The sequence below is a fragment of the Ovis canadensis genome, chromosome 10, assembly GCF_042477335.2.
Source record: "Ovis canadensis isolate MfBH-ARS-UI-01 breed Bighorn chromosome 10, ARS-UI_OviCan_v2, whole genome shotgun sequence".
In the NCBI taxonomy this organism is placed as follows: Eukaryota; Metazoa; Chordata; class Mammalia; order Artiodactyla; family Bovidae; genus Ovis; species Ovis canadensis.
This window is the reverse complement of record NC_091254.1, coordinates 31,042,801-31,070,042: the sequence shown is the minus strand read 5'-3', so window position 1 is coordinate 31,070,042 and position 27,242 is coordinate 31,042,801. Positions and strand designations below refer to the sequence as shown.

Genomic DNA, 27,242 nt, shown 5'->3' with positions numbered 1-27,242 from the left:
TCCCAGAGTTCCTAAAACACCCAGGATTATGGGCCATCTCATAGCCTTCTCTGCTTTCTCAATATCTATGGCTTCTTTCCTCCACAATTTTTAAAATGCATTAAAAGTGAGGGCAACTTCATCTCCTTCCTATTCCAGTCTTGGGTATTAAAAACAAGGCTGCATCCACAGTGATGACCCAGAGAGATGTTATGGGGAGGGAGGTGGGAGGGGGGTTCATGTTTGGGAACGCATGTACACCCATGGGGATTCATGTCAATGTATGGCAAAACCATACAGTATTGTAAAGTAAAATAAAGTAAAAATAAAAGAAAAAAAAAAACAAGGCTGCATCCAGCACAAGGACTCAACACAGACTGGCCAACTGATGCAAGACTCTGCTTATGAAACTGGTTTCTTCCTGAATCGGGTGGAAGAAATAATACAGAAATAACCAGACCATAAAGGAGGGGCCCACTTAAGTTCCACATGTCATCGGCACTGGCCTTGCTCATTCACCACTTTCTTTTCCATTCCTCCTTCTTGTGACTTTTTTTTTCCACCAGAGCCAGAAATTCTCCCTCCCTTTTTAAAATCATGAAGACATATCTGTCATGGACAGAGAATTGCCCAAAGAAGGAAGACAAGCAATAAGAATTCCTTACACCAAACGTGATTCCTCGTTCCACCAAAAAGGAAAAAAAAAAATTTAATACTGTAAATCAGAGAAAGAATGGAGATCTTTTTTTTTCCTACAGGCTTGGTGTCTTCCTGATACTCCTGGTATCATGCACACAGGAGGGCATCTATTTTACTGGAATCAAATGTGGTTCTACAGGGTCTTCCCTCGTGGCCCCGTGGTTAAGACTCTGTACTTCCAATGCAGGGGGCGTGGGTTCAACCCCTCATCAGGGAACCAGATCCCACATCCTAGTGGGAATCTCTGTGTGCTATGCGGCACAACCAAAAAAAAGAAAAAAGATAAAGAAAGATAAAGTGGATCTGCAGCAGGATCCCACTGTGGTCTCAAAGGATCTCTTCACTGACTACTGGTTGCCAGGGGAAATAAAACAATACTTACATGGTGGAGAAATCAAGTTCCGCGTCAACTGGGTGATCAAATTACCATCACCAGTGAAGAACAGACATACACAATGAGCCTTTGCAGGTGATACCCTGAGAAGGACACCACATCACCTGGGCAGCATCCCAGACAAGAACACGGAGACTCAATCTAATCATGAGGAAATATGAAGGATTTCTGTCCCACAAAATAAGAGGCAGTTGATTCTTTAAAAAAGAAGAGCACTGTATTCTTTAAAATTTCAAGGTCATAAAAAAATCAAAGAAAGGTTATGGAAATATCCAGAATAAAGGAAACTATAGGTACCTGGCAACTATTGCTTCTAAACCGGATCCTACTAAAGGGGAAAAAGTGCTGTGAAAAACGTCATTAGATCAATCTAAACATCTGGAGTATGGAGAGCGGATTAGATGAAACTATTTTATCAGTGTAAATTTATGAGGTTGATAACTGAAGTCGAGTTATATAGGATAAAATCCCTATTCTTAGGAAAGGGACATTGAGATGTTTAGGGAAAAGGACTATGACGTGCAAAACTTATCCTCTGATTTTCAGAAAAAGAACTCTGGGGAGGAAAAGAGAGACAGAGATACCGCAAAAGTGGTAAAATGTTAATCACAGAAAATGTGGGTAAAAGGTTATAATTTTTTGTAACTTTTTGCAGACTTCTGTAATTTTTTAACCTTTTATAATTATTTCCAAGTAAAAAGCTAAATACAAAAGTCAGTTTGCACAGAATCAAAAGGAACATGTCTCAAAAGGAGAGCCTCATGAAATAGACCTGGGACAGCCTTCACATAAGAGGCTTCCTGATGGCCCACTCCTGGGTCATTGAGTGACCCTCCACTTGGGGAGGAGGGAGTGCAGTGACCCTAAGGACAGAGCGGAGGAACAGTCACAGCTAAAGTCAGGTGTCCTGGGCTATAAGATGGATCCTAACTTACAGAAAATCAAGGAGAAGTTAGAGAGGTAGCCCGCGGGAGTCCATCGTTAGCAAGCCTTTGAGATGGAAAGAAAACTCAACGTAATTCCAAATCACAATACTCAACTATGAAACCATATTCTCTAGGAACATGGGTTTTTAAACTATAGCTCTTTTCCTTCTTATTTAACATAGAGACTTAGCTAGTTAAGAGTGTGAGACTGCTTTACTACGGAACCTGTTCAGATACCTCAAGGAACATAAGTTAGCTGTACTGAAGTTAGCCATCCTAAACCCATTCAGTAAGAAGGGATGAAACAAGGCTGTAACCAATGTTTTACTCCCGTGCCACCAACTCAGACCTTTTTCTCTCCTCCCTGTTTTCCTTGGGATCTTCCAAGCTTATCTCTAGTTTTATGTCCAAACTGCTTTCTCTGCAGCCACCTGAATTTTACCCTACATAGCTACCTAACCTACCCTTACCCTGTCCCCAGATTCCCCCATCAGTTTATCTTTGCTAGTCTCTTAATCCTCCTAGACATTTCTCAAATCACTTACCCTTATCTTTCAAGTCTTTCCTAGTTTACATTCAGCTGGTCGGTTCATAGGCTGCTGGCACTGGCTGGTCCTACCTCCAGTTTCTGACAGAGCCAGGTTTCCCTGTGGGTCTTATTTGCCATGGCCTGCCTTGAAACTGTCTGACAAAGATTTAGAGAATTCAATGGAAACAGTCAACTCTTATCTTCAATGGGAGGTGAAATAGAATAGATAAGCAGGAAAACTAAAGAAGCTAAAAGTACAAAAAATTTGAAAAACAGATCTTGACCAAATTTGAATACTGATCTCACTAATGAAAGTTCTGTTCAGTTGCTCAGTCGTGTCTGACTCGGTCGTGTGATGAACTGCAGCACATCAGGCTTCTCTGTCCTTCACTGTCTCCTGGAGTTTGCTCAAACTCATGTCCATTGAGTCAATGATGCCATCCAACCATCTCATCCTCTGTTGCCCGCTTCTCCCCCGGCCCTTAATCCCTCCGAGCATCAGGGTCTTTTCCAACGAGTTGGCTCTTTGCATCAGGTGGCCAAATTGTTATAATGAATGTTCTGCCCCATGATACATCTTGATAGAATATGGCAGCCACTCTTCTGTGGCAGAATACTGCACCAGAACTCTGGTTCACCCAAGAGCAGCCTTACCTCACATTCTGGAGACCTCTCCAACTGTATTTGACCACTGTAGGAATTACAGAATAAAAAGACGTAAATATAATTTAAAGCAAAACTATTTCAATGTAAAAAGAGAAAATGTGCTGTTATAGAAAGGTCAACATACTTTAGTGCCGAGTCTTGCAATTCCAAGTCATCTGCTGGGTCCACAGGGTAAAAGTTTACAATGCTTCTCTCTGTAATATCTGTGCTTAATCTAAAGAGTAAGGGGGAAAAAAGTGTTACCAAATTACTAAACTTTAATAAATCCTACTGCTTTTAGTTATATACTTAAAAGTTGTGTTTATCATTAGAATTGAGTAATAAAAGGTTTATGGTAGAAATTTCAAACTATATAGTTTCCTCACCATGACTATATATATATTTTTTAATATAATTTTCAATCCACTTTGGTATCAAAATCCAACTTATTTGAAATACAATAGTAATTTCTGATGAGGTCATAAAAGTCACAGGTAGCACACACTAAATTTTATTAAGAACTTAATCAGTTTGTAGAAACAAGTAAAGTTTCTCTCTACTATATTGTACATACACTATACTACAGATATGCACCAAGGGCATTTAATAGGAATATTAAAATAAAAAATTTCAAAAGCAATTTGAGGTATGCATTTTATCTCTGAAATTGTCTTACACTTTCTGAATTTCTGTAATTTTAAGAGTTGAATTTTTTTTAAGATCTATAAAACCAGGAATTTCTAAAAGTCATATAAAAGTTACAAAGCTATTTTAAAAGGTGGGTATGCATTCACAGTATACAATCCTATTGAAAATCATATCTAACCAACAATCAGAAATCCTTGAGAGAAGAAATCAACAAAGGCAAAACAGGAAAGCAATATTCAACTAAATTTTTTGATGTTACGGTTGCATGAAAGGTAAAGCTCTAAAATTTAATCCTGTGATCAGCGACTTGATTAAAACAAACAAAGCAACCTGGTTCAAGGAAATGAGATAAAGGGAAATCTTAATGTGTATATAAACTTTTTATGACTATTATTCAAGCAGCTAGAAATAACTGACCTCTTGAAGTGCCCTCTTTTTATCAGAAGCAAAAACAGGGCTCTTTCTTTATCTCTATTACACTGACTCACAGACACATTATTATCAAGTTAGAACTGTAGTAGCAGAATATCTATTTCAGGACGCACAAAGATCTATAGCAGCCAAGGCAGGCGATTACTTTAGGAGGTCAAATCCATAAAAAGTTTTACAACATAATATAATTTTAAAATAACAATCCACAAAGATGTAAATCAACCATCCCTGGGATGGTTACTCAAGGCCGTTTTCCTCCACACCCACCAACTATGCCGACTGGCTCGACACCCTTGGCAACTTATTGCCTCAGACCTTTCCAAGCTGGAGCAGTATCTCCAGATCCTCAGCTCACCCGCCTCTCACGAAGGATGATGCAATGGAGGCCCAGAACGGGGAGCCACAGCCGCCAGGCCACCCCGATCTTACTCTGGGTTCCAGTCCCACGTTCCCTGGCCACTGCTATTTCCACCAAACGAAGCCGTTCCTTTCCACTTTGGGGCTCACGTATTCATCTCAAATTTGTAAGCAAAGTTTACTGGAAATGTGATACAAAGTGTAAGAAGGCAGAAATATTAAAACAATATAAAGTTTGAGCCCAAGTAGGGGTCTCCTCTCTGCCATATCACGTCTTCGAGGCTCTATCTCGGATTCCAATTCCTTTCCTGTTGATAGGCTCACCCTTGGGAACTCCATCCATTTATAATACTGCTTCCATTAAAACATACCTTATGAAAGTGACTTTTACTTTATTTATTTTACTTTATTTATTTTCAAAATTTATCTGGCTGCACTGGGTCTTAGTTGCAGCATGTGGAACCCAGTTCTCTGACCAGGGATCGAACCCTGGCCCCCTGCCTTGAGAGCTCTGAGTCTTAACCACTGAACCACCAGGGAAGTCCCTGAAAGTAACTTTTAAGTCTAAGCTTAGAGCCCCAGACCTAAACATCTAGCAGCTGAATGGACACTATCACACTGCCACCTTGGATTCTATGCAGCAGGTCCTAAACTGACCCCAATACCCTCCTTCTCAAACTGGCTGTGCCCCATGGTTCCCCACCTCAGATGGAGACAGGAGGGGTCAGGTCTAAAACACCTTGGACTGTTTCCCTCCATCCTCACCCCGACTTCAAACAATCACCAAAGAACTACCACAGTATCTACTACTGAGTATCTCCAATGTTTAAAAGTATAGATAAAAACTGTAATTTAGAAACACTCAGAGAAAACTTCCATCTTGGTATATTTGTTTCTAGTTTTAATTGTTAATGGGACCTGGGGCTTCCCAGGTAGCTCAGCTGGTAAAGAAACCGCTTGCAATACAAGAGACCGTGGTTCAATTCCTGGGTCAGGAAGATCTGCTGGAGAAGGGATAGGCTACCCACTTCAGTATTCCTGGGCTTCCCTGGGGGCTCAGCTGGTAAAGAATCCACCTGCAATGCAGGAGACCTGGGTTCAATCCCCTGGGTTGGGAAGATCCCCTGGAGAAGGCAAGAGCTATCCCATTCCAGTATTCCAGCCTGGAGAATTCCATGGACTGTATCGTCCATGGGGTCGCAAAGAGGCAGACACGACTGAGCAATTTTCACTATCCACTAATTCTATTTATATCATAGGGAGCAAACTGTATGTACTTTCACACTTTTTAAAGTTAACATTATATAGTGAGCAACCTAAAATACATTGGAAAGTTTAAAAAAAGGTATTGGTCGCCTATTTCATCTTATTAAGGACCATAATTTAAGTATCTCCAAACTGTTACATCATTGCCTTTTTCCCAAATATCTGCTAGGAAAAACACCTCTCTCCCCTCACAACTGCTGTTCATGTCTCTTTGTCCTTTAGGATACATTTTTGGAATTAATTCAAAAGCTTTATGTCTATTTTTAGGCTATGGCTACAAACTACCAGGATGCCTTCTGGAGAATGGTTCTGCCCGTGCACCTTTCCACCAGCAGTTTATTTATTATTTCAAATCCTCACAATAGTAAAAGACAAGTCCTTATAGCCCATCTTACAGATGAGAAAACTGGGGTGCAGAGAATGCGTGTAACTCATCCAGAGTAACTGGTGCTAGAGCCGGGCTTGCGACCAGTGTCTGGCTGACCAAGGCGTGTTCTCCTCCAGCCGTACAATTTCCTGGCCCCATATAATTACTCTCTCTCTCTCTCTGTCTCTTTCTCTTTATGAACACGAATCATCACATGTTACAGCCACCGCTGCCTCCTTCTACATATGAAATAAAATCTCAGCTCCTCAACCCCAAGTTTGAGGTCACACCTGCATCACTCCTAACAGCTCCTCTGGGAAGTCCCACTCCTGGCTGCACATCAGAAGCACCAGCAGAACTTTTTAAAAAATGAAACTGGCCAGACCACCCCCCACCCCACACCACTGGCAGTGTCAGGCAGAGGGTCTGTGTTTTGAAACGTCTACAAATGATACTGAAGCACAGCCAGCGTGGGAGATCACCTTTTCTTCCTGAGATTTTCCAAGCTTGCTTCACTCTTCTTGACCTCTATGCCTTTGCATGAGCTTTTAATTCAGTACAGAATTCACTTTCTCCTTGAAAGCGCTAGCTGTTAAAGGCCCAGGTGAAATACTCTAAACTTCTAAAGGCTGGCTGAGCCACCTCCCCTTTTCCATCCGGAGCCAGGCATTCATGCTATCACTTTTTTCCTTCACGTCAAGCCCTTAAATCCATTACACTTATAAATCACTACTCAAGGCAACATCTGTTGTAATCGTTTAAGTTCTTAGAAGGAAGAGCTGTGTCTTCTTCATCCTTATATCCCCCAGCGTACACACTGCACATCTTTCCATGCTCTAAGCACTCATCTAATGCTGGCAGAATCGAAATGCTTTTCAAATCAATTGCTGAAGGTTTCCAGCCATGCTCAGCCCGACCTGTGAGTATTCCTTCAGAGCCAGGCAAGGGTGGTGGTGTACTCTCCCTGGCACTCTGGGACTCACTAATAACTCTTTTCATAAATTCCCAGAACCTGGTGTGATTTCCACACCCACCATATTACAAAACCACATCATCTTCACATTTAAATCCCCACAAACCCTGAACAGTTTACCAGGGATAACCTTTGGATCTATTTCCCCATCAATACAGTCGTTATCCCTGATACTAGGTATACTGCCTTACTGAAAGATATTTTGTCCATGAGCATTCTATTATCTTCAGCTAAAAAGTCAAAACTATACTGACTGCATATAGTGCCTATTATTGATAATGACTAATTCAATTAAAAAATTATCACCCAAATCTTTGGAAATATTTAATTTAGTTAACATATACTTGGCACCATACGTATGGATAACTGAGTCACTTTGCTGTATAGCAGAAATTAAACACAACAAATTAAACAGAAATTTTAAAAAATTCTAAAAAGAAATAAATATGGTAGCACATGATAAATTAATACTTGCCCTTTTTTAGAAAACCTCTTATATTTATATATTCCAGGGGTTTAAACTTCATTAATATAAAATACGCACTTTGACTATTTCTGTTGTCTAAACATTATACAAAAATCACCCTATGAAATGCATGAGGGATGAATGAATTTCTAGAAATGACAAACAGGGGGTAATTGCTCTCAATCCCTCCCGAAATTTGACTCTTTCGTTTATGCATCTTGGGAAAACAGACAGTTAGAACTAACTTTTGTTTTTCAGCGGTTAGTGGTGAGCCCATACTGTGTGCACAGATACTTTAAAAACTGAGAAAATGCACTCAATAAATCAGTGTACATTATGGACCCACGGAAGCTGGGCCAAGGAAAGACGCACATACCTATCGGGATCTTGCAGCAAATCCACCGCTTCTCTCAGCTGTTCAATCATTGCTATATCGATGTCCTGGTCTTTGGATGCACTGATTCTGCAGCACGAAAGCAAGCATGAGACTGAAAATCGCCACTAAAACACGAACAGCACCTGGGTTCTTAAGAGCAAACTTACAAAAATCCACCTAACATACAGAAATGATTTTTACAAACTCAGCATTTTCATGGAGATGTGTCAGAACTCTGTGGGGTGGGCTTCCGGAGTTGCTGGGGTTGGGGAGCCAGCTTGGCTGTAAAACACATCATTCACAGTCTCAATGCCTCTGGACCCCTACCTGCTCAACTGTTACATGAGGGCAATGGACAAGCTGAGTGGCTCTCAGTCCAGGCTCTTTAAGCAGTAAAATCATCTAAGGTGCTTAAAAAAATTGCCAGGTCTGATACTCCCAAGCAGGTTGTCTAGGGCTTGAACATTTTATTAAGGTCTACAGATGATACTGATTTACAGGCAGAGTTGGGAACAAAAGATATAAGATTGAAAATGGGGTTTCCAAAGATTTACATAGTTTAAAAACTCTTTCTCTATAAAATCCATTTCCCTATAATTCTATGATTCTATAATCAAGCTAGCCCTCCTCCTCCTCAGCATATCCAATGAAGAGCTGGCTGTGCTAGACGTAATTTGAAAGGAACTCTGCAATATTTTTAAAAGGCAAGAGAGATTTGATCACAGTTACTGCTTTCCGCTATAGAACATAAGTCAATGTCTTTCTATAAGTGGAGAAATTTTTAATGATGGAGTGGGAAGAAAGAAGTGGGAACAGGACCATTTATCATTTTAGGTCCAGCTGTTGGTTGGTTCAGACAAAGGAAAGTCAGCTGAAATCTTCAGTCCAGAAATTCCATCTCATTTCCTGAATCACATTCTACCCATAGCCTCAAATCAGATAAAACTTGCAGCCAAGGAAGAGGTATGTCCTAGTACTGTGGGCCCAAGACCATGACAATAAGCACCAGCAGATAAACTTGCACCTTCTGATCAACATCATTGGATAGGACTATATCAACTTGCCCCCCAAAAGAGTGAACCACGATTCTATCACGACAGAGCTGCTGTTCCACTTGCAACATGCACTTTCCAGGGAGGAGGCTCATCCCCAGCTCTGGGTACTCACGTCCCCTCGGATGGCCAGTGAGCATCCTCTTCTATCCGTAACAGTTCTTCACAGGCCTCGGTCCGTTCCTATGGGACAGAACACACGGGTCTTCTGAGAGCCACTGGCTGTGACAGTCAACAGTCTAAACCTGCCTCCATCCCTGTTCACGGCGGCACTACTCACAACGGCCAGAAAGTGGAAACGACCCAAGTGGCCGTGGGTGGATGCACGGAGAAGATGTAGTCTAGACATACGATAGAATATCGTCCAGCCTTCAAAATGTAGGAAGTCGTGATACACATTACAACACAGATGTCCCTAAGGACATCATGCTAAGTGAAATAAATCAATCACGAAAAGAAAGACACTGCATGATTTCACATACATGAGGTCCCTAGAATAGTCAAATTCATAAAGACAGAGGGTAGAATGGTAGTTGCCAGAGAAGGGGGCAGAGAGATTGGGAAGTTACTATTTAATGGGTAAGGAGCTTCTGTTTCACAAGATGAAAAGAACTTTGGAGGTGGATGGGGGGGATGGTTACACAACAAGGTGAATATACTTACTGCTGAATTGTACAGTTAAAAAAAATGGCTGAGATGGTAAGTTTTAGGTCATATGCATTTTACCACAATTAAAAATAAAAGACATGGAAGCCTGGTGTGCTGCCAGTTCATGGAGTTGCAGAGTCGGACATGACTTAGCAACTCAACAATAACAACAAAACATTAAAATTTAAAAAAAGAGAGCCTGGCTCTGGATTATAACATAAGAGTCAGAAATGCCAAGCTTAACTCGATTCCTCATTGCCTTCTTAGCACCTCCTGATGTTGACAGATTCCTCCATTGAGCTTGTCAGTTACATGGAAATGTGCATTCTACTGTTTGTGAGGACCGTGTGTGTGTGTCTGTGTGTGTGCGCGCGCGCTTGCGTGTGCTATTAGGAAAAAGGGAAGCATAAAAGACTTAACAACAAAAAATGCCTCAAATTGCATTTGACGGTTTTCATGTGTAAAACATCCAGATTTCACTGAAAGGCACCCCTCTCCTATGATCCCGAAGAAGCACTCTGGTGGGAGTATTTAGAAAGGCCTCTCCCACTGTTGGAACTTCCATGCGCTATTCTCCACTTTGATCTCCAACACAGAGAAATACTGCTTTAACTCAGCTGACAGCTAAAACGGAAGCCATCCCTGAAAGTGGGAACATTCCCCTAGCAAGCAAGGTACAACAGACAGAAGGATTGTTTTCTGTGTCAAAGTTCTGACACATTATTAACTAACTCAGGCCCAGCCAACTCTCCAGATGTGTCATGGAGAACAAGTCTCCCTCTAAGGAGGGATCTAGCTGCTTGATGTCAACCTCTGGCTTAAAAAACACTGACTCCTTTAAAAAAAAAAAAAAGAAAAACACTTGAGACTTTTTCTATATTGATTACACATTTTGTGCATAATAAAAATCAACATATAAATTACTGCACCTCTATCCAAGTGATAGTGAAATTTATGGGTGAAAATATACAACCAGAAATAACCAAGAAAACATGTTCTTATCTCTTCCTATTGGGTTTCAACTATAGGAGCCATGGGTATTTCCTTCTAAGTTTTAGTTTCACAATAAAAAGTAGCCAATATAAAACAAAAAAAAAAAATAAAACATCTATTTCACTACACAAAATAGGGGTATTCTGGGTTACTTTTGCTAAGTTAGATGGCTATACATTCAACAAACATTATTGAATGATTTGGTATTTATGAATTTATCTACTATCTGAAATCTATTTATCACCCCAAAATCAATACTTGTGGTGATTTTGTAGACACACGCAGAACCTGGTGAAAAACCAGAGTCCCCGACCCCAACATACACTTCCATAGTTGAGGCGGAACAAGGTGAGGTCATCCATGCTTTTTTGTTTCAGTATTCAGACTGTAAAAAGTGTCCTTTTCAGAGTCTACTTAGTATCACACTTTGAGGCTTTTCTTTGGTGATTTTGCATTTAAAATGCCCCCTAACATTCTGAAGGAGGTCAGCCCTGGGATTTCTTTGGAGGGAATGATGCTGAAGCTGAGACTCCAGTACTTTGGCCACCTCATGCGAAGAGTTGACTCATTGGAAAAGACTCTGATGCTGGGAGGGATTGGGGGCAGGAGGAGAAGGGGACGACAGAGGATGAGATGGCTGGATGGCATCACGGACTCAATGGACGTGGGTCTGAGTGAACTCCAGGAGTTGGTGATGGACAGGGAGGCCTGGCGTGCTGCAATTCATGGGGTTGCAAAGAGTCGGACACGACTGAGCGACTGAACTGAACTGAACTGAACTGAGCATAGTACCAGAGTGCTGTCCTATTATCCTAAGCATGAAAAGGCTATGAGGCACCCTAAGGAGAAAATACCTGTGTTAGGTAAACTTCCATTCTGTATGAGTTACAGGGTCTTCCTTGGCTGCAAATTCAATGTTAACAAACCAACAATCCACATTAAATAACGTGTCTTGAGGCAGGAATACACATAAAACCAGGTTATGTACCAACCAGCTAACAAAAATGTGTGACCAGAGGCTCGTAGGAACCTAACCCTGTATTTCCCACGGGAGCAACAGTTCAGGATCAGACAATTCAGTGTTTGAGAAGACTATATAACAGAACTATGTGAATGAGGATCAACTGTAGTTACAAAAGCACAAGATGCTACTTCAGTGAAGGAGAGGAGACATGATTACATACAACACAGAGCTCTTGATGGTCGAGGGCTGAGTAATTCAGTATACTGGATGGCAGTCAAACACACTCACACTTTAAAAGAGACGCAAGTCGAGGCTACAATGGGCCTGATTGCAGTGTACAACTTTTCACTGTAGATTTAGGTTTTATTTTACTGTTAGAGTTCTCCACCTGCCAAGAGAAGCCTCCTGCAGGAGTGTTTACTCGGGAAACATTTGCAGTAGATTTCAACACTCACCTTTGTTCCCCTAGGCTCTGCCCACAGGACCTATTCTGTACAATAGCCATTTCCGTGGAGCCGGTGCCTCCAGAAATCTCTAAATCTAGGAAACTTGCTTTTCTGAAACAACATGCTTTTTTTTTTTTTTAAACTATCACTTTAATTGTTTTCTTCAGGGCTTCCACCATTAGACCCTCAACTTGAACTGTTCATAAAAGAAAGATCAAAGCCCAATTTTCCACGTTTTGGTGACAGACCTGTCTCAGAGTTGACAGACAGGCATCAAATGTGGGAGCGTCCTGTGAGAGCCACCGGCAGGAGCGTCACAGTCTGGGATTCTCACTGTGGGAGAATGCCTGGCGGGGTGGGATGCTGGATGCTCAGCAGGGGTTGGGGGACTCCTGCTATCATCCCAATAAGCAGTGATGAGGCTGCGCTGAAGCCACATCAGAGGAGGCGGAGGACAGAAGCAGGCAGCGCAGGTGAGGTAATGTGAAATAAGAGCTGATGGATTAAATATACAGAGTAACGAATTAGGTTTTCTGCAAATGTGCGTCATATGCCAGGATCACTGTGTTTGTTCTGAGCACACCCGAGTCTCCTACAGTGTACCGTTCAGCTGTTTTTCTCCCAGTTCCCTCAAAGGTGATGCTCGGAGACATTCGTTTAGATAGAGCCCAGCCATCCTAGCACCATCCTCAGGAAATAAGGACCAGCACCTAAAGACCCCAGGCCTGACTTTAACACAGCAACTCAGAGACCACCGTCTCTCACAACCCACAAGGTATCTGAATTAAGCCTAAAGGAATATCCTCGTGATCCTTGGGTGCCACGACCAACGCCAAAGCACTGAAAGGAACAAACCAACGCACGAAATCCTGTCACAAAGTGGAACCTTAACCGCCAGCCTTGCAAAGGGCTGGTTCTCCCCTCATCGTTGCCACTCCTCCGATGAAGTTTCGTCTGACAATTTAGTGACTTCATCCAACCTTTCAACATCTCAGCGCCACTAAACCTGCTCGGGAATAAGTGACCTCAGAGGAACCTTCCTAAAAAGGGAACATGTTCATTTAAAAGTCTTCCTTTTTTCCCCTTTTACTATAAATACGCTCCCAAGGAAAGCATTTTCCTAGGATACATAGAAAAGCACGTGAAACTTCGTTTTAGCTTTTACTGGATGGTCACAGCAATTCTGATAAATTTCCTGACTTACACGATGCACTGACCACTGGAAAGCTTAGTAATTTCCAAATAAAAAAGAAAATCATACATAAACACAGACACATAGGCATGGATGGCAGGGATCAGGTCCTCATATCAGCAGACAGACACGCGAGGCATCGAGAAGATGGTACAAAGGCCTGAGGAAGGTGGCAATAAGCCGAGAGTGACGGTGATGGGTTGGAAACCTTGAACTTAAACTCTAAGGCGCCAAACAGAACTCAGTAAGTTAAGAAATTATTAACAGCTGACCCTCAACTTGCCTTCATGTAGTTTATAAATTCCGAATGGAGCACATCTGTTCCATGGGAAAACTGGCCTCTGTCTTCTCCTGAGTTGTCACTGTCACTCACAAGTGAAGGCGCTGGTTGAAATTCCTGATGAAATTCCCCTGTTAGGAAAATAAAAAGAGAGAGACAAAGCATGATTTAATAAACAGATGAACAAAAACATAGATGACTCTAAAACACATCACGCAGCTTCCCAATCTTCTCCCCGATCTCTTCTGGAGGTATATGGTGACCCAAGTTTTATCTTCCCTATATGATGTGAGAACAAGGTGAAAAACAGAGAAAGAAGGGGAATAAAAGTAAAAGAAATAGAAAACCCAAAATCTAATCATCAAGGCCTCTTGATCTAAAGCAGTGGGACGGGGTGGGGTGGGAGGAAGGTCCAAAAGGGAGTGGATATAGGTACACGTATAGCTGATTCACTTCGTTGTGCAGCAGGAACTAACACAGCTCTGTAAAACAATTATCCTCCAAATAATAACATTTTAAAAAGTCACGGCCTCTTTATGGCTTAGTTTCATATGAAAGAAATGAAATCTGCTGTAATATTTTTTAAGGAACAGAGAAGAGACAAATATACAAGTTGGCTTTTTTGCACTCCCAGCAACATGTGACAAGTAAGTATTTCAAATTCAAAATTCAGTGAATAGTTACTGAGCAACTACTAAATAAATGGCAGGTATGATGCTAAACATTCTTGGAATTTGAAAAACTAGTAAACATGGTAAGAAAGTGTCGGAAAAATAAGGATCCAAAATCATAACACGAGAAGCGACTATGATAAGGGCCCTATGGAGGGGAAAGCGCTGTCAGAGCTCATCCAACCGGACTGTGCTCTAGATGCTGCAGGACAGGAGGAAGGAGCAAAGGCGGATCCCTTCCAGCTGCTCTGGACGCTGGAAAGAACTAAGTAGGACCACATCGCCTTCAAGGATTTCTGCCTGCCTGCTAAGTTGCTTCAGTCGTTTCTGATTCTTTGCGACCCCAGCGAGTCCTAGCCCACCAGGCTCCTCTGTCCATGGGATTCTCCAGGGAAGAATACCGGAGTGGGTCACCATGCCCTCCTCCAGGAGATCTTCCCCGCCCAGAGACTGAACCCATGTCTTATGTCTCTTGCATCGGCAGGTGAGTTCTTTACCACTAGTGCCACCTGGGAAGACCTCAAAGACATCTAGCCAGCAAAAAACAGCCACTTCTAGAACAGAGGGAACAGTTAGAACTGGATATGGAACAACAGACTGGTTCCAAATTGGAAAGGAATATGCTGAGGCTGTATACTGTCACCCTGCTTATTTGACTTCTATGCAGAGTACATCATGTAAAACGCTGGGCTGGAGGAAGCACAAGCTGGAATCAATATTGCTGGGAGAAACATCAATAACCTCAGATATGCAGATGACACCACTCTTATGGCAGAAAGTGAAGAGGAACTAAACAGCCTCTTGATGAAAGTGAAAGAGGACAGTGAAAAAATTGGCTTAAAACTCAACATTCAGAAAATTAAGATCATGGCATCCAGTCCCATCACTTCATGGCAAATAGATGGCGAAACAATAGAAACAGTGACAGACTTTCTTTCCTTGGGCTTCAAAATCACTGCAGATGGTGACTGTAACCATGAAATTAAAATATGTTCCTTGGAAGAAAAGCTATGACAAACCTAGACAGCATATTAAAAAGCAGAGACATTACTTTGCCAACAAATGTCCATTTAGTCAAAGTTATGTTTTTTCCAATGGTCATGTATGGATGTGAGAGCTGGACCATAAAGAAAGCTGAGTGCCAAAGAATTGATGCTTTTGAACTGTGGTGTTGGAGAAGACTCTTGAGAGTCCCTTGGACTGCAAGGAGATCTAACCAGTCAATCCTAAAGGAAATCACTCTCAAATATTCATTGGAAGGACTGATGCTGAAGCTGAAGCTCCAATCCTTTGGCCACATGATGCAAAGAACTGACTGAACTGAACCAAACTTCCTCAGCTATAGAATAGAGTGCTTAGAGTATCCATGTCAGAGTTTTGAATTTTAAATGAGATCACCTTCACAGATTAGCCAATGCCTGGTGCATATGAATGCTCAGTAAACAGTAACTACTGTATTACTGTTGCCATATTTCTACATATTTTAAACATAGCATTTGGAACTTAAAAACAAGCACTTTCGCCAGACTTCCCTGGTGGTCAGTGGCTAGGACTCCATGTCCCCAGTGCAGCAGTCCAGGGTTCGATCCCTGGTAGGGGAAATGGATCCTGATGCCACAAGTAAGAGCTTATATGCCACAACGAAATCCTACACGCCACAATAAAGATGGGAGATCCCCAGGTTCTCAACTAAGACAAGTGCAGCCAAATAACTGGACACATGTTGAAAACAAAACAAAACAAGCACTTTCTTCCCATCCTTCCTTCTCAGACCTTGAACTGGGCTAAGGCGATGGCAGGAGTCCTCCTTGGTTTGCTCTTCTTCCATGATGTTTGACATTGGCACATTAAGGCTAACCGTGTCTTCATCAGAAGGCTGAAAAGAAACAAGGCACTGTCTGATTCAAGGGAGAAGCGTTATCAAGGCAGATTAAGAGAATGTTTTGTGATCACACACACAAAAAAGTACTGTGATTCCCACAAACGTAGTACTGATTAAAAGAGACCAAAGGACAATGCCACTAAAATATAAATTCAAAGATGGGCAAAATTAATCTATGGTGTTTGAAGTCTGGATAGTGGCTGCTCTTGGGTTGCGGGGTGGGTGCATGAGGGGGTCTTCCTGGGTGGCTGGTACAGTTTTGTTTCTCTAACCAGGAACTGTTTGTGTGAGTGTGCTCACTTGTTCAAAATTCGTCAAGCTAACGCACACACACTTCTCTGTACGTACGTTTTGATCTGAAGTTTTTTCAGGGACCTGATGATATTTTCTAATCTAAGAGTCAGGACACTGAGAAGGACTGGATAACACCTGATAGAGTAAAGAAATAACTGGAAATCCACTACCAAGCTAGCCCTAAGTCTAATCGATTGCTATCATAGTAATGGTGCTCTGAGATCTGACAACAATACTGATTTACCAAAAGTACATTAATAAGGTTTCATGGGGCCAAATACAGAGGGCAGGCAGCCAGCCCCTGAAACATCTCATTTATTTACAGTGCATCTTACACACAACATCAAGCTTCAGTTTATTTCCCTGTTTAGGTAGAGGAAGCTGTTTTAAATATGTGAGAAGCTGCTTTAAATATAGTACTTAAAAGGACCATGGTTCTGTGCAGTTTTCAGAATAATGCTTCCATTTAGCAATCAGACTTAGTTTTCCCTTGGGGTTGTGTTTCCCACACTAACTGATGAGGCTTGTTCAGATAATCTATGATTCTGTCACGCGTGAAATATGAAGCCTCAAGTCTCCGATTTAGCTTCACTATTTCGTGAAGAGCTTTTCCAATCACAGGGATCAGGAACCCCCACAAGTTCAGGTGACTGTGGCTTGCTCCTAAACTCCCGAGGCTGTGACTTGTACCACATCGTGTCCATCTTACTTTTGGACACACGCACAGACTGTTCAGAAACTGGCAGGAAACAAATGTGCATTTCATTCATTACCCAGCTCCTTACTGGGCCTCACATTTGCTTTCTGCTTGTTTATCTGAGTGATAAATGCTAAATCAATCTGAGTGACAAATGTTAAAATTAATCGGACAATGGCAATAGCCAAAGAGGGGATGAGGTGTGAATTCTGAACCTCACAAGGAGATGTTGAGCAGGGAGCAAGACTGACTGACCACAGATGATAACATATTCGCCAAATAAAGTGAAAATAGAAAGTTACATGGAATAATTCAGAACCTTTATCCGTGTCAAACACACATTTCTTAGAGGTGTTCTCAGGTAACGAGACGACAATGTGCAAACAGGAAGGCAAAAAGCCAAAGGGAAACATGCACACTTTATTCTATTGAACATAATCCTTTCTGCAGTCCCTCCTTCTAACCCTCCTCCCACCTTTAAAAACTTAGCAAAATTTCAAGATACGCATCTAGTTTAAAAGGAGAAAATAAACCCTTGGCCTCCTTTTAGAATATTAGCATCCTACTTATACTAAGTGGGAACAAAAGGATAATGAAGTTCTTTGTTTAATGTTTTATTAATGAACTTAATTATCCTTAGAAGACAGACAAAGGATAAAGCAGAGCCTGTTTTAATTTAATAGAAAATAAGCTCGGGTGAGTAATTTCTGAAACAATGGGCTATTTCAGGGGACTTATGAGTTTTAATACAGCTAAGGGAGTTGAATTAAATAAAACTTACAAAGCAATGTGTTGAGTATTTTTTCCCCCAGGGAACAACAGTAAACTACTCATGTAGGTTCATGAGGGTAATTTCATTTTATTGATATTGGCCTTCTTTTTCTGCCTATAAACTCTTCTTCCTTTTGAAATATTCTATATGAAAAACATTAAAGTATACTAATTTTTAATATATTGCCCTATGAAATATTTTGTGGGAAATAAATTTAAACATCTTAGCTACATATTAAATCTCAAATGCCTAAAGAGAACAGGGAAAAGGCAATTTTCCTGGATTTATATGTACAAAGGGTAAAAATTCAGATTTCTTAGAGTAATTGAGCTACTAATCACATCTTAAAAGAGTATTATCAGTCGCTAAATCATATTTGACTCTTTGCGACCCCACAGACTGTAGCCCACCAGGCTCCTCCATCCATGGAATTCTCTAGGCAAAAATACTGGAGTGGGTAGCCATTTCCTTCTCCAGGGGATCTTCCTGACCCCAGAATCAAACCCATTTCTCCTGCATCGGCAGGCTATTCTCTATCACTGAACCACCAGGGAAGCCCTTAAAAGAGTATTACAATGTTTCAGAATTCAATAATCACAAAAACTCAGTGTGTGAGTGGGTATGTATCTGTCGCTCAGTCCAACTCAGTAAGTTCCCTCAAAAAGGGAAGGCATCATGATGTGTGTGTGTGCGTGCGTGTGTGTGTGTGTGTGTGTGTGTGTGTGTGTGTGTGTGTGTGTGTGAAGGGGTCATGACACATCCATCCCTACCCCAGCTGTCCCTCTTAGCTCTGCTGGTCAAGAAACCTCACGTAATGATTTATTAGTGAAAGAGTTTGGGAACCTAACAAACTACATATAACAAATGTTCTAAATGAGTTATTTATAATCACTTTACAAAGCTCTAGTGTGGGAGGCCTCTTAAGTCACAAATCACCAAACTTTTATCCAATATTATCTGAAAAGAACACAATCTAAGAATTTCCGAAAAACAAATATTGCTGTAAAAATTATGGCTACTCAAAAATGCATTTCCTGTGGGGAACATGCAATGTACATTTGATTGCTTAACATTTATGCAGGCACATTAACAGCTTTTTCCTAAGTTACTCTGTCATTTAAAAACAAACACTGATATTTATAAAAATACTTCCTGAGTACTTGCACACCACTTAGTCATTTTATAATATTTATTAAGCATGCAAGAATATTCTAGATAATGTAAGGGGAGTGGGAGGAGGGGAAGGAGACAGGGACTCATTCTTGAGACATTTAACTATTAAAGATGCAGAAAAAGCTAACAACAGTTAATATGTATAGAACACTTTGAAAATTTCAAATAACTTTCACAGACATTGTCACATGTTCTCAGGCAACTGCCTTTATCCAAGAGTCCAGTGAATGCAAGTAGATGTACCTAGAGACACAGAAAGGAAAGAATCTGACCCCAAACTTCACCTCTGTGGCAGACAATCGCTTGTCTCCGTTATCACTCCCAACGCCCGAATCAGAATCCTTCTTGCTGGTATACGCCATCGATATTGAATTCATTTAGAAAAGAATCAAAATGACAAAGTTCAGAACAACATACATCAACTCATATCAAAATAATGACTTTGCTTTATAAATTTTTATTATTATCCAAAGGCAAGGCTCAACTTGGGCTTCCCTCATAGCTCAGTTGGTAAAGAATCTGCCTGCAATGCAGGAGACTCGGGTTCAATCCCTGGGTCGGGAAGATCCCCTGGAGAAGGAAATGGCAACCCACTCCAGTATTCTTGCCTGGAAAATCCCACAGACAGAGGAGCCTGGCAGGCTACAGTCCGCTGGGTTGCAAGAGTCGGACATGACTTAGCAACTAAACCACCACCACCAAGACAAGGCCCTAATGAAAATCAGATACTTGAATGGTTTGTTGGACAATTTTTTTTATTTAATTAATTAGTTAAATGTATTTTTGGCCTCACCACCAACACATGAGATCTTAGTTCCCTGACTAGGGACTGAACCGGCAACTCCTGCATTGGAAGAGCAGAGTCTTACCGCTGGACTACAAGGGAAGTCCCTGTACTGTCTAAAACAGAAAGTAAAATAAACTCCTTGTGTCCAGAGTTTCATGGATTTCCAGTCTACCTGAGTGGCCCGTTTTTTTAAATCCGGTAACAAATTTTCTCATTTTATTAATTCTAGCATATAAAAAAGCAAAATCTGTCACTTGCTCTTACCTCTTATGTTATGAAAAAGCCCTAACTTTCAATAATTCTGTAAACTTTGATCCAGTGACTAAATAAATTTGATAGTATGTTTAAAACAATAAAATAATGAATACTTCTTTTAAGCATTATATAAATGTACCATTAAGGTAGGCTTAAGAGATCTTAAGTCACTGTCTTTACTTTTTAGTAAAAAGTTCAGGAAATATTTCTGCAATTAATACATCTCAAAAACAACCTGCATGTCTACAAATGTGTTCAGTGTGAGAATTCTGTTCTCTGAAAATTCAAGGCCCGATTCATGCCACAAAATGGTCAAGGACACACGAAATGACTGTAAAGTTTCCATTCTAAACAGAAAATGTCAAAAACCATGCACAGTGCATTTTTAAAAGACTATTAAAAAAATAAAGCCTGCACTGTTTCTTAACAATGTTCCAGAAGCACAGTAAAAATTAACTTAGAAAACTATGTCTCAATTTGATACATTTGTTCGAACTGATAAGTAAAATATATATGCATTTATATTATAGATCTTATTTATAAGGCTATACATAAACAGGTGTGTATAGACATGTGCGCACACACATAGGCAGCACTCAAGAAGGACTGATTATTGAATTAGGAGAGGGTAGATGAGATTCAAAGATGACAAAATATTATCAACATTACCAATTTTCCCTTTCTTATTCCAAAAGTGGCTGAGACTCTGATGTATAAAACTGTACTGGTTGAGTGAAACAGAAGAAGCTGAGGGGTTATTTACTGGGAGTGTGTTGGGCTAAGCAGATTATAAATGGGGCTTCCATTGAGGGCTGTCATACTCACCCGTCTTCCACGTGCTGGTGTAAATGTGGCCTTTCCATGGTGTGGAGATAAAGGGAGTCTGTTGTCTTAATCTGGCATGCTTGGATGCTCAGATACTTGAATATGTGCACTTTGCCCTTGGTGCAAATCTAAGGGGAAATGAAGAATAAGTAGCTCCTTTTTTAAAGACAAAACAAAATGCAAACATCAGACATCTCACACCCTATGTCTTAGTTCTTACATTTTCACTTTAAGTAATATGTTAACAGTGATCACCAAACTTGACATCTCTAAAACAGGTAAGATTTTTAAGGCAATCATCTCCTCCAAATTCTACCTGAACAGGAAACTGTGCTCAAGAAATTTCTAGTTTCTTGGCACTAAACTGCAAAATTTTAACAGCAATATATTTATGTAAAAATAGTATAAAAAGTATGTATGTCATATGACTGACCTAGAAATGTTCCAATTCTGAAAGCATATACATTTAATTTTGTTCTCACATAGTTTAATATTTGAGCTTGAATCTTATCTCTAAATAACTGACAATCATATTTTAAAATGGTCAAACTCCATTTTTCAGCTAACTGTAAAGACTCTATTACTCCTTTCATAAATACACGCCATGAAAAAGTTTCAAACACACACACAAATGATCAATACAACTGAGTAAGTGAAATAATCAAACATCATAATTCTGGAGCTGCAGTGACCAGAACAGCGAGGCAAATGCTGGTAAACAATCTGATGTCACAGAAGATGACATACTGTAGTCAGATGTACCCGAGGGTTCGGTTTTTAAAAAACTGTGACTGTTTATGATCATGTCTCACACATCAATTCTGCAGAATACATAAAAAATGATTCTGCTTAGAGCTGCTTAGGTGCTATTGATAGCAGACCCCACCGCCCCCATCAGCAACAACTTTGCTGTGAGACCCCTCACCTGTGCTGGAGGAGACTGCAAAGGGTTATTCTCAAGCAGTAATACTTGCAGCTGTTTCATCTCTCTAAAACAAATGGGAATCACGAGCACTTTATTGCAGGAAAAGTCAAACTTTACCAAGGGAAGATCTACTAGTTCTAAAAGAACAGGAAAAAAAAAAGAAAAAAAACTCAGAAAGCAACAAGATTAAGTGGCTAAACATTCAAAAAAATTTCTGCTTATCAGGAAATATATCATTTAGCATAATTAAAATCAAGTTGTGCATGAGGAATATACATTATGTTTATATTGCATTGACCAAAAAGTCCGTTTGGGTTTAAGCAAAACTAAAAGACATACTTTTCATTTTCATCAAGAACTTTATTGAACAACATACTCAGTAACCAAACAAACTATTTGGCCAGCTCAATATAACATTTTACTAAAGAAGAGAGGAAAGCTTTCACTGGGGGCCCAAAAGTTTTAATTTATTGTTAGTTCTGATAAGAGCTGCAAACGTTACACATGCACAACATCTATTGTTTAAAAAGGCTTTTTTTCCCCAGCAAAACAATCACATAAGCCACACCACACCAAGACATGCTTATGTTTTAACTTCCAACTGTTTTCAAACAGCTTGCTAGCTTATGAATAACATGCTAATTATAACATATCCTTATGTATTCTGTGTATGTGGGTTGGCAGAATCTCAGAATGAGTTACTAGAAATATGTTCATGATTGTTTAACACCACTTTAAAAAATAAATGCTATCAAATTTGGAATTTTGCAACAGACCCTGTAATTCTGATTTGATTAGGCTTTATTCTACTGCTTTAAAAGAGGTCTTCTGTAGCTCCACAAACAAGACAGAACATTATATTTAGCATAAAATCCCCACCCAGTGGCAGAGCAAACACTCAGTAATTTCAAGCATTCCAACCGACATTGGCAGCTGCAAGAAACGAACTCAAATATATTCCATAGAGCAAAGAGGCTGAGCGATGCCAGACATGTAGGGTGACACGGGGCAAATCACTAAGATCCCTGTACGAGAGGCGACACGGTTCATTTCAGAACGGGCCTCACCACGTTTATTATGAAACCTGGTAAGGGATGATACGCAGTGCTTTCAAATACTCAAGGAGTTCTCAAGCAGATGAAGGTCAGGGACTATAAGAAGAAGAGGAACCAAAGGCAGCTACCTTGAGAAAGTATTGCTAATAACACTATCCCTCCACTCCCCCTGTACTGCCTGAGGGTTTTCACATTATTCAGCTAGACTACTTCATGTTCCACCAACAAAAGCTTAGCGACTGATCCCTTTTCTGAAGTCAAGTTGCTCTCGGTGTGAAGGGACATTCCCTCTTTCATACCTTAGTGAATTGCTCTAGATTAAAGGAAAGAGTCATGAAACCGAAATGCTGGCACAGTGGAACAGGATCATTGCTCATCAGCTCCCAAACTCAGGTCCATGATAGGCAGGCAGTTGTGTAAGAGAAACCCAGGATGTGTATGTTTTTTTATTGGAATATAGTTGATTTACAAAGTTGTATTAGTTTCAGGTGTACAGCAAAGTGATTCGGTTATACACACATATGTATGTATATATAAGACCCTGATGCTGGGAAAGACTGAAGGCAAAAGGAGAGGGGGCAGCAGACAATGAGATGGTTAGATAGCATCGCTGACTCAATGGACATGAATTTGAGCAAACTCTGGGAGATGGCAGAGGACAGGGGAGCCTGACATGCTGCAGTCCCTGGGCTCACAAAGAGTCAGAAACGACTTAGGGACTGAACAACTACTATACACATATGTTTTTTCAGACTCTTTTCCCTTACAGTTTATCACAAGATATTGAATATAGTTGCCTGTGTTATAGAGCAGGGCTTTGTTGTTTATCTATTTTATATATATAATAGTGTGTATAAGCTAGTCCCAAACTCCTAATTAATCTTCTGGTAACCCTAAGTTTCTTTTTTATGTCTGTGAGTTTACTTCTGTTCTTTAAATAAATTCATTTGTATCTTCTTTTAGATTCCACATATAAAAATGTTATCATAAGGTATATGTATTTCTCTGTCTGACTTCACTAATCTCTAGGTTCATCCATGGTGCTGGGAACGACATTATTTCATTCTTATTCATGGCTGAGTAATATTCCATCGTATGTACACACCACATCTTCTTTATCCATTCATCTGTTGATGGACAGTTAGATTGCTTCCATGTCTTGGCTATAGTAAACAGTGCTGCTGTGAACATTAGGGTGCATAGATCTTTTCTAATCAGAATTTTTGAAATCTAATTCAAGCTGGATGTGTATTTTTTTAAATTGCCCCCAAGGAATTCTCTGCTCAAACCCATCTCTGACCAATAGCAGGATAAGTGATCTTCCCCAGGCCTCACTTGGCCCAGCTGCCTTGATGAAGTGCTTGGACAGCAGTGGGAGGTAGGCAGGAGGTGAGCCCTGGGACTGCACGGAATCAAGAAACTTAAAAGGAAGAGCTCTTTCCACTTCATTTTGTTTCTGAAAACAGAGCTGAGAATTAGGGGGACTCTATATAAAAAGAGTATCTCTTTGCTGTGACTTCCAGTAATATGAATCCATCTCTCCAGTGGTTGACTCGACTCTCACCAAGTTAGCTTGGCAAATCAGGACGAAGTTCAACCGGACTCTGGCTCTTCAACAAACTGTCACTTAAAATGAAGACTTTTAAGCAAGACTAGAGAGCTAAGCTCATGGAAGATATGGCAGAAGGGGAAAGAAGGTGACTTAAAGTAAAAGATGGTTTTTATAATGACTATTCCTGTTAGTGTCTGTTGGGGACACAATTACCATCTTAGTTTAGGAACACAAGAACCCGATAGTTTCAGAAGGAAATGGAAGAGAAAATGGTAACTCTGCTCAGAAAAGGTCAAAAGAATAGGAAAAGAGGTGGTAAGAAATAACAAAGAACAATGAATCCTACTGCTCTCTGTCCACTGCAAAGAGAAGCAATGAATGACTCCCTTAACACTCTTGTCTGTTCTGGTCCCAGAAAGTACAAAGTCAGTCTCCCTACTGCATTAGGAAAAACACCATAAAACTGACCTGGGCAGTAAGGCCACAAACGTTTCCCCTCCTCCTCAGATTGAAAGTATATAAGGAGGGATACTAAAGAGGAAAAGTAAATGAGTAAACACTAAAAGTCTTTAAATTCACTGCCTCAGAGCATTATCAATGCTCTCTTGTTAATAGAGTTCTCCAGAGTGAAGCAAAAAGACACTTGATATTCAGGAAATTATTTTTTAAAAAAAGATCTTCCAGTAAACTAAAGCTTTAGCTCTTGGTGTTTATTAAAATATGGAACCTGAGAAAACAGAACTATGGAAAGCTTAGGAATTTGTAACCGATCTTTTTAGAAGGAATGCTTTTAAGTTAAGAGAGAGCAAGGAACAGTGTCAGAAACAAATCTCTTGATTTTACAGATGCACTTTCTTCCCTCATGTTTCTATTGCAGAAAACTGTTAAATGATTAAATTTTTATAAAAAGAGTTCAATAATTAGTGATGATTTCTCAACAATTAACATAAAAGCTTAAGTTTAAATGAAAGTTTTCTTTAATGCTATGAAAGGTTATATGCTTACAGATTTGCTGTCTATATAATAAGAGTTTTTCCTTTGTACTTGCTCAAATCAAGGAAACAATTTCATCCACTGAAAAGTAGAACTGCATAATGACAAAATGAAAAATCACTGTTTTTATGCCAAGTCATCTCAAGTAATAAAGTGATAAATCTTTATGCTTAGTTTCTAATTTTCCTTCTTTAAAATACTAGTCAGGATGAGAAAGGTGAAGATGGAAGATAACACTTAAAGCAGATGACATTTCATAAAGTTCTTTCCCTTTCATGAGCTCCATTTTCTTGCTGTGAATAATGAAGCCTTTCAAGCCAAAGATCATGAAACAGGAACAGAATAATAAAAATCAGGCAGTTCTAAAATAGCTGTGTGAGGGTCTGATTAACCAAATGCTGACTGTTTCCAAATATACACTTTAGCTTTGAGGTATATTTGCAAATATAAATTTGAAATAGGGCATGTCTAGTGTGCTCAAATGAAAAATGACAGAAACCAGTGTCATCTTGGAAAACCAGAGTATGTTCTGGAGAAAGCATTCAACTCCACATTGTTCATCAACTCCTCCCTGATTCAGGTCCAAATGAGGATCCCAAAATGTGAAATTCAGATCCAGCACCACCTACAAGGCTGCTTATCAAAGTTCTTAATGGCCTAACACTTCTGAATATATATATCTTTTTAACTTTTTATTTATTTTTATTATATTGAAGCAAAGTTGACTGACAATTTTTTTGTATTGAGTATCTTTTTACTTGAACTTCAACACAACATCGTATCAGAGGGCACAATATGGAAGCCCAGAGATGCAGAGAAACGTTTGCCTGAGTCTGGCTCCTAGGTGGTGCTATCTGTAGGGCTCCGAGTTCCTGCTGTGTCTTTGGGGACTTGAGTCTCTAGAGCCATCCTTGCTCCAGGCCTCAAGAAATTCTTCAAAACCACCAGAGATAGGGGTCCCAATTTCACTTCAGCAGAGGCATACCCTGGCCTGAAGCATGGATCCCAGACACAAGGTGTTTCCTGGATCTGCAGGACCAAGCACAGCAACTGACTGTTGGCTGGACAGTTGAGGACATCAGACGTCCACACCAACAGCAACTCATGTTGCCTCCTGATAGGAGCTGGATTATGTGCCCCCCAAATTCCTATGTTGGAACCGTGACCACCACCCCCTCCAAAGTTCCTCAGAATGTAACTGTATTTGGAAGCACGCAGGGCCTTTAAAGGGTAAGTGAGTTAATGGGGTTATTAGGGAAGGAGGGTCCTAACCCAATATGATGGGTGTCCTCACAAGAAGAGGAGGTTAGGACACGCACAGCGGGAAGTCAGCATGAAAACGCAGAGAGAAGATGGCCCCCTGCAAGTCAAGGAGAGAGGCCTCTGAAGAGACAAAACCGACCACCACTATGATCTCAGACCCACAGCTTCCAAACTGCAGGAAAATGCATTTCCATTGTTTAAGTCACTCAGTCCTTGGTACTTTGTTATGGGAATCTGAGCAAATTAACCACACACACACACACACACATACACACACACACACACACACACACACACACACACGGCTTTATACAGGGGAATGATTTTGTTACTGAAACCCTTGACTAAAATTACAACGTGAATGTAACTTCTCTGTTAGATACACATGAAATTCAAATTATAATTAATATTAACAGGTACACACAAACATGACTGGATTTACCTTCACAAAGGTTATTAAAAAATA

General features: G+C 40.3%; 1 protein-coding gene across 2 annotated transcripts in view; it reads right to left on the bottom strand.

The window, feature by feature from the left end:
• Window positions 1–27,242, bottom strand: part of LRCH1 (leucine rich repeats and calponin homology domain containing 1) — a 219,366-nt gene that overhangs the window by 42,899 nt on the left and 149,225 nt on the right. For both annotated transcript variants that reach the window (XM_069601308.1, XM_069601309.1), the window contains exons 5-13: window positions 21,914–22,050; window positions 20,989–21,116; window positions 19,406–19,469; window positions 16,077–16,179; window positions 13,636–13,763; window positions 9,225–9,292; window positions 8,058–8,144; window positions 3,318–3,407; window positions 3,182–3,218 (exon numbers count right to left, since the gene is read on the bottom strand). In XM_069601308.1, the coding sequence (XP_069457409.1) occupies window positions 3,182–3,218; window positions 3,318–3,407; window positions 8,058–8,144; window positions 9,225–9,292; window positions 13,636–13,763; window positions 16,077–16,179; window positions 19,406–19,469; window positions 20,989–21,116; window positions 21,914–22,050 (842 nt within the window). The remainder of the gene's footprint in view (window positions 1–3,181; window positions 3,219–3,317; window positions 3,408–8,057; window positions 8,145–9,224; window positions 9,293–13,635; window positions 13,764–16,076; window positions 16,180–19,405; window positions 19,470–20,988; window positions 21,117–21,913; window positions 22,051–27,242) is intronic.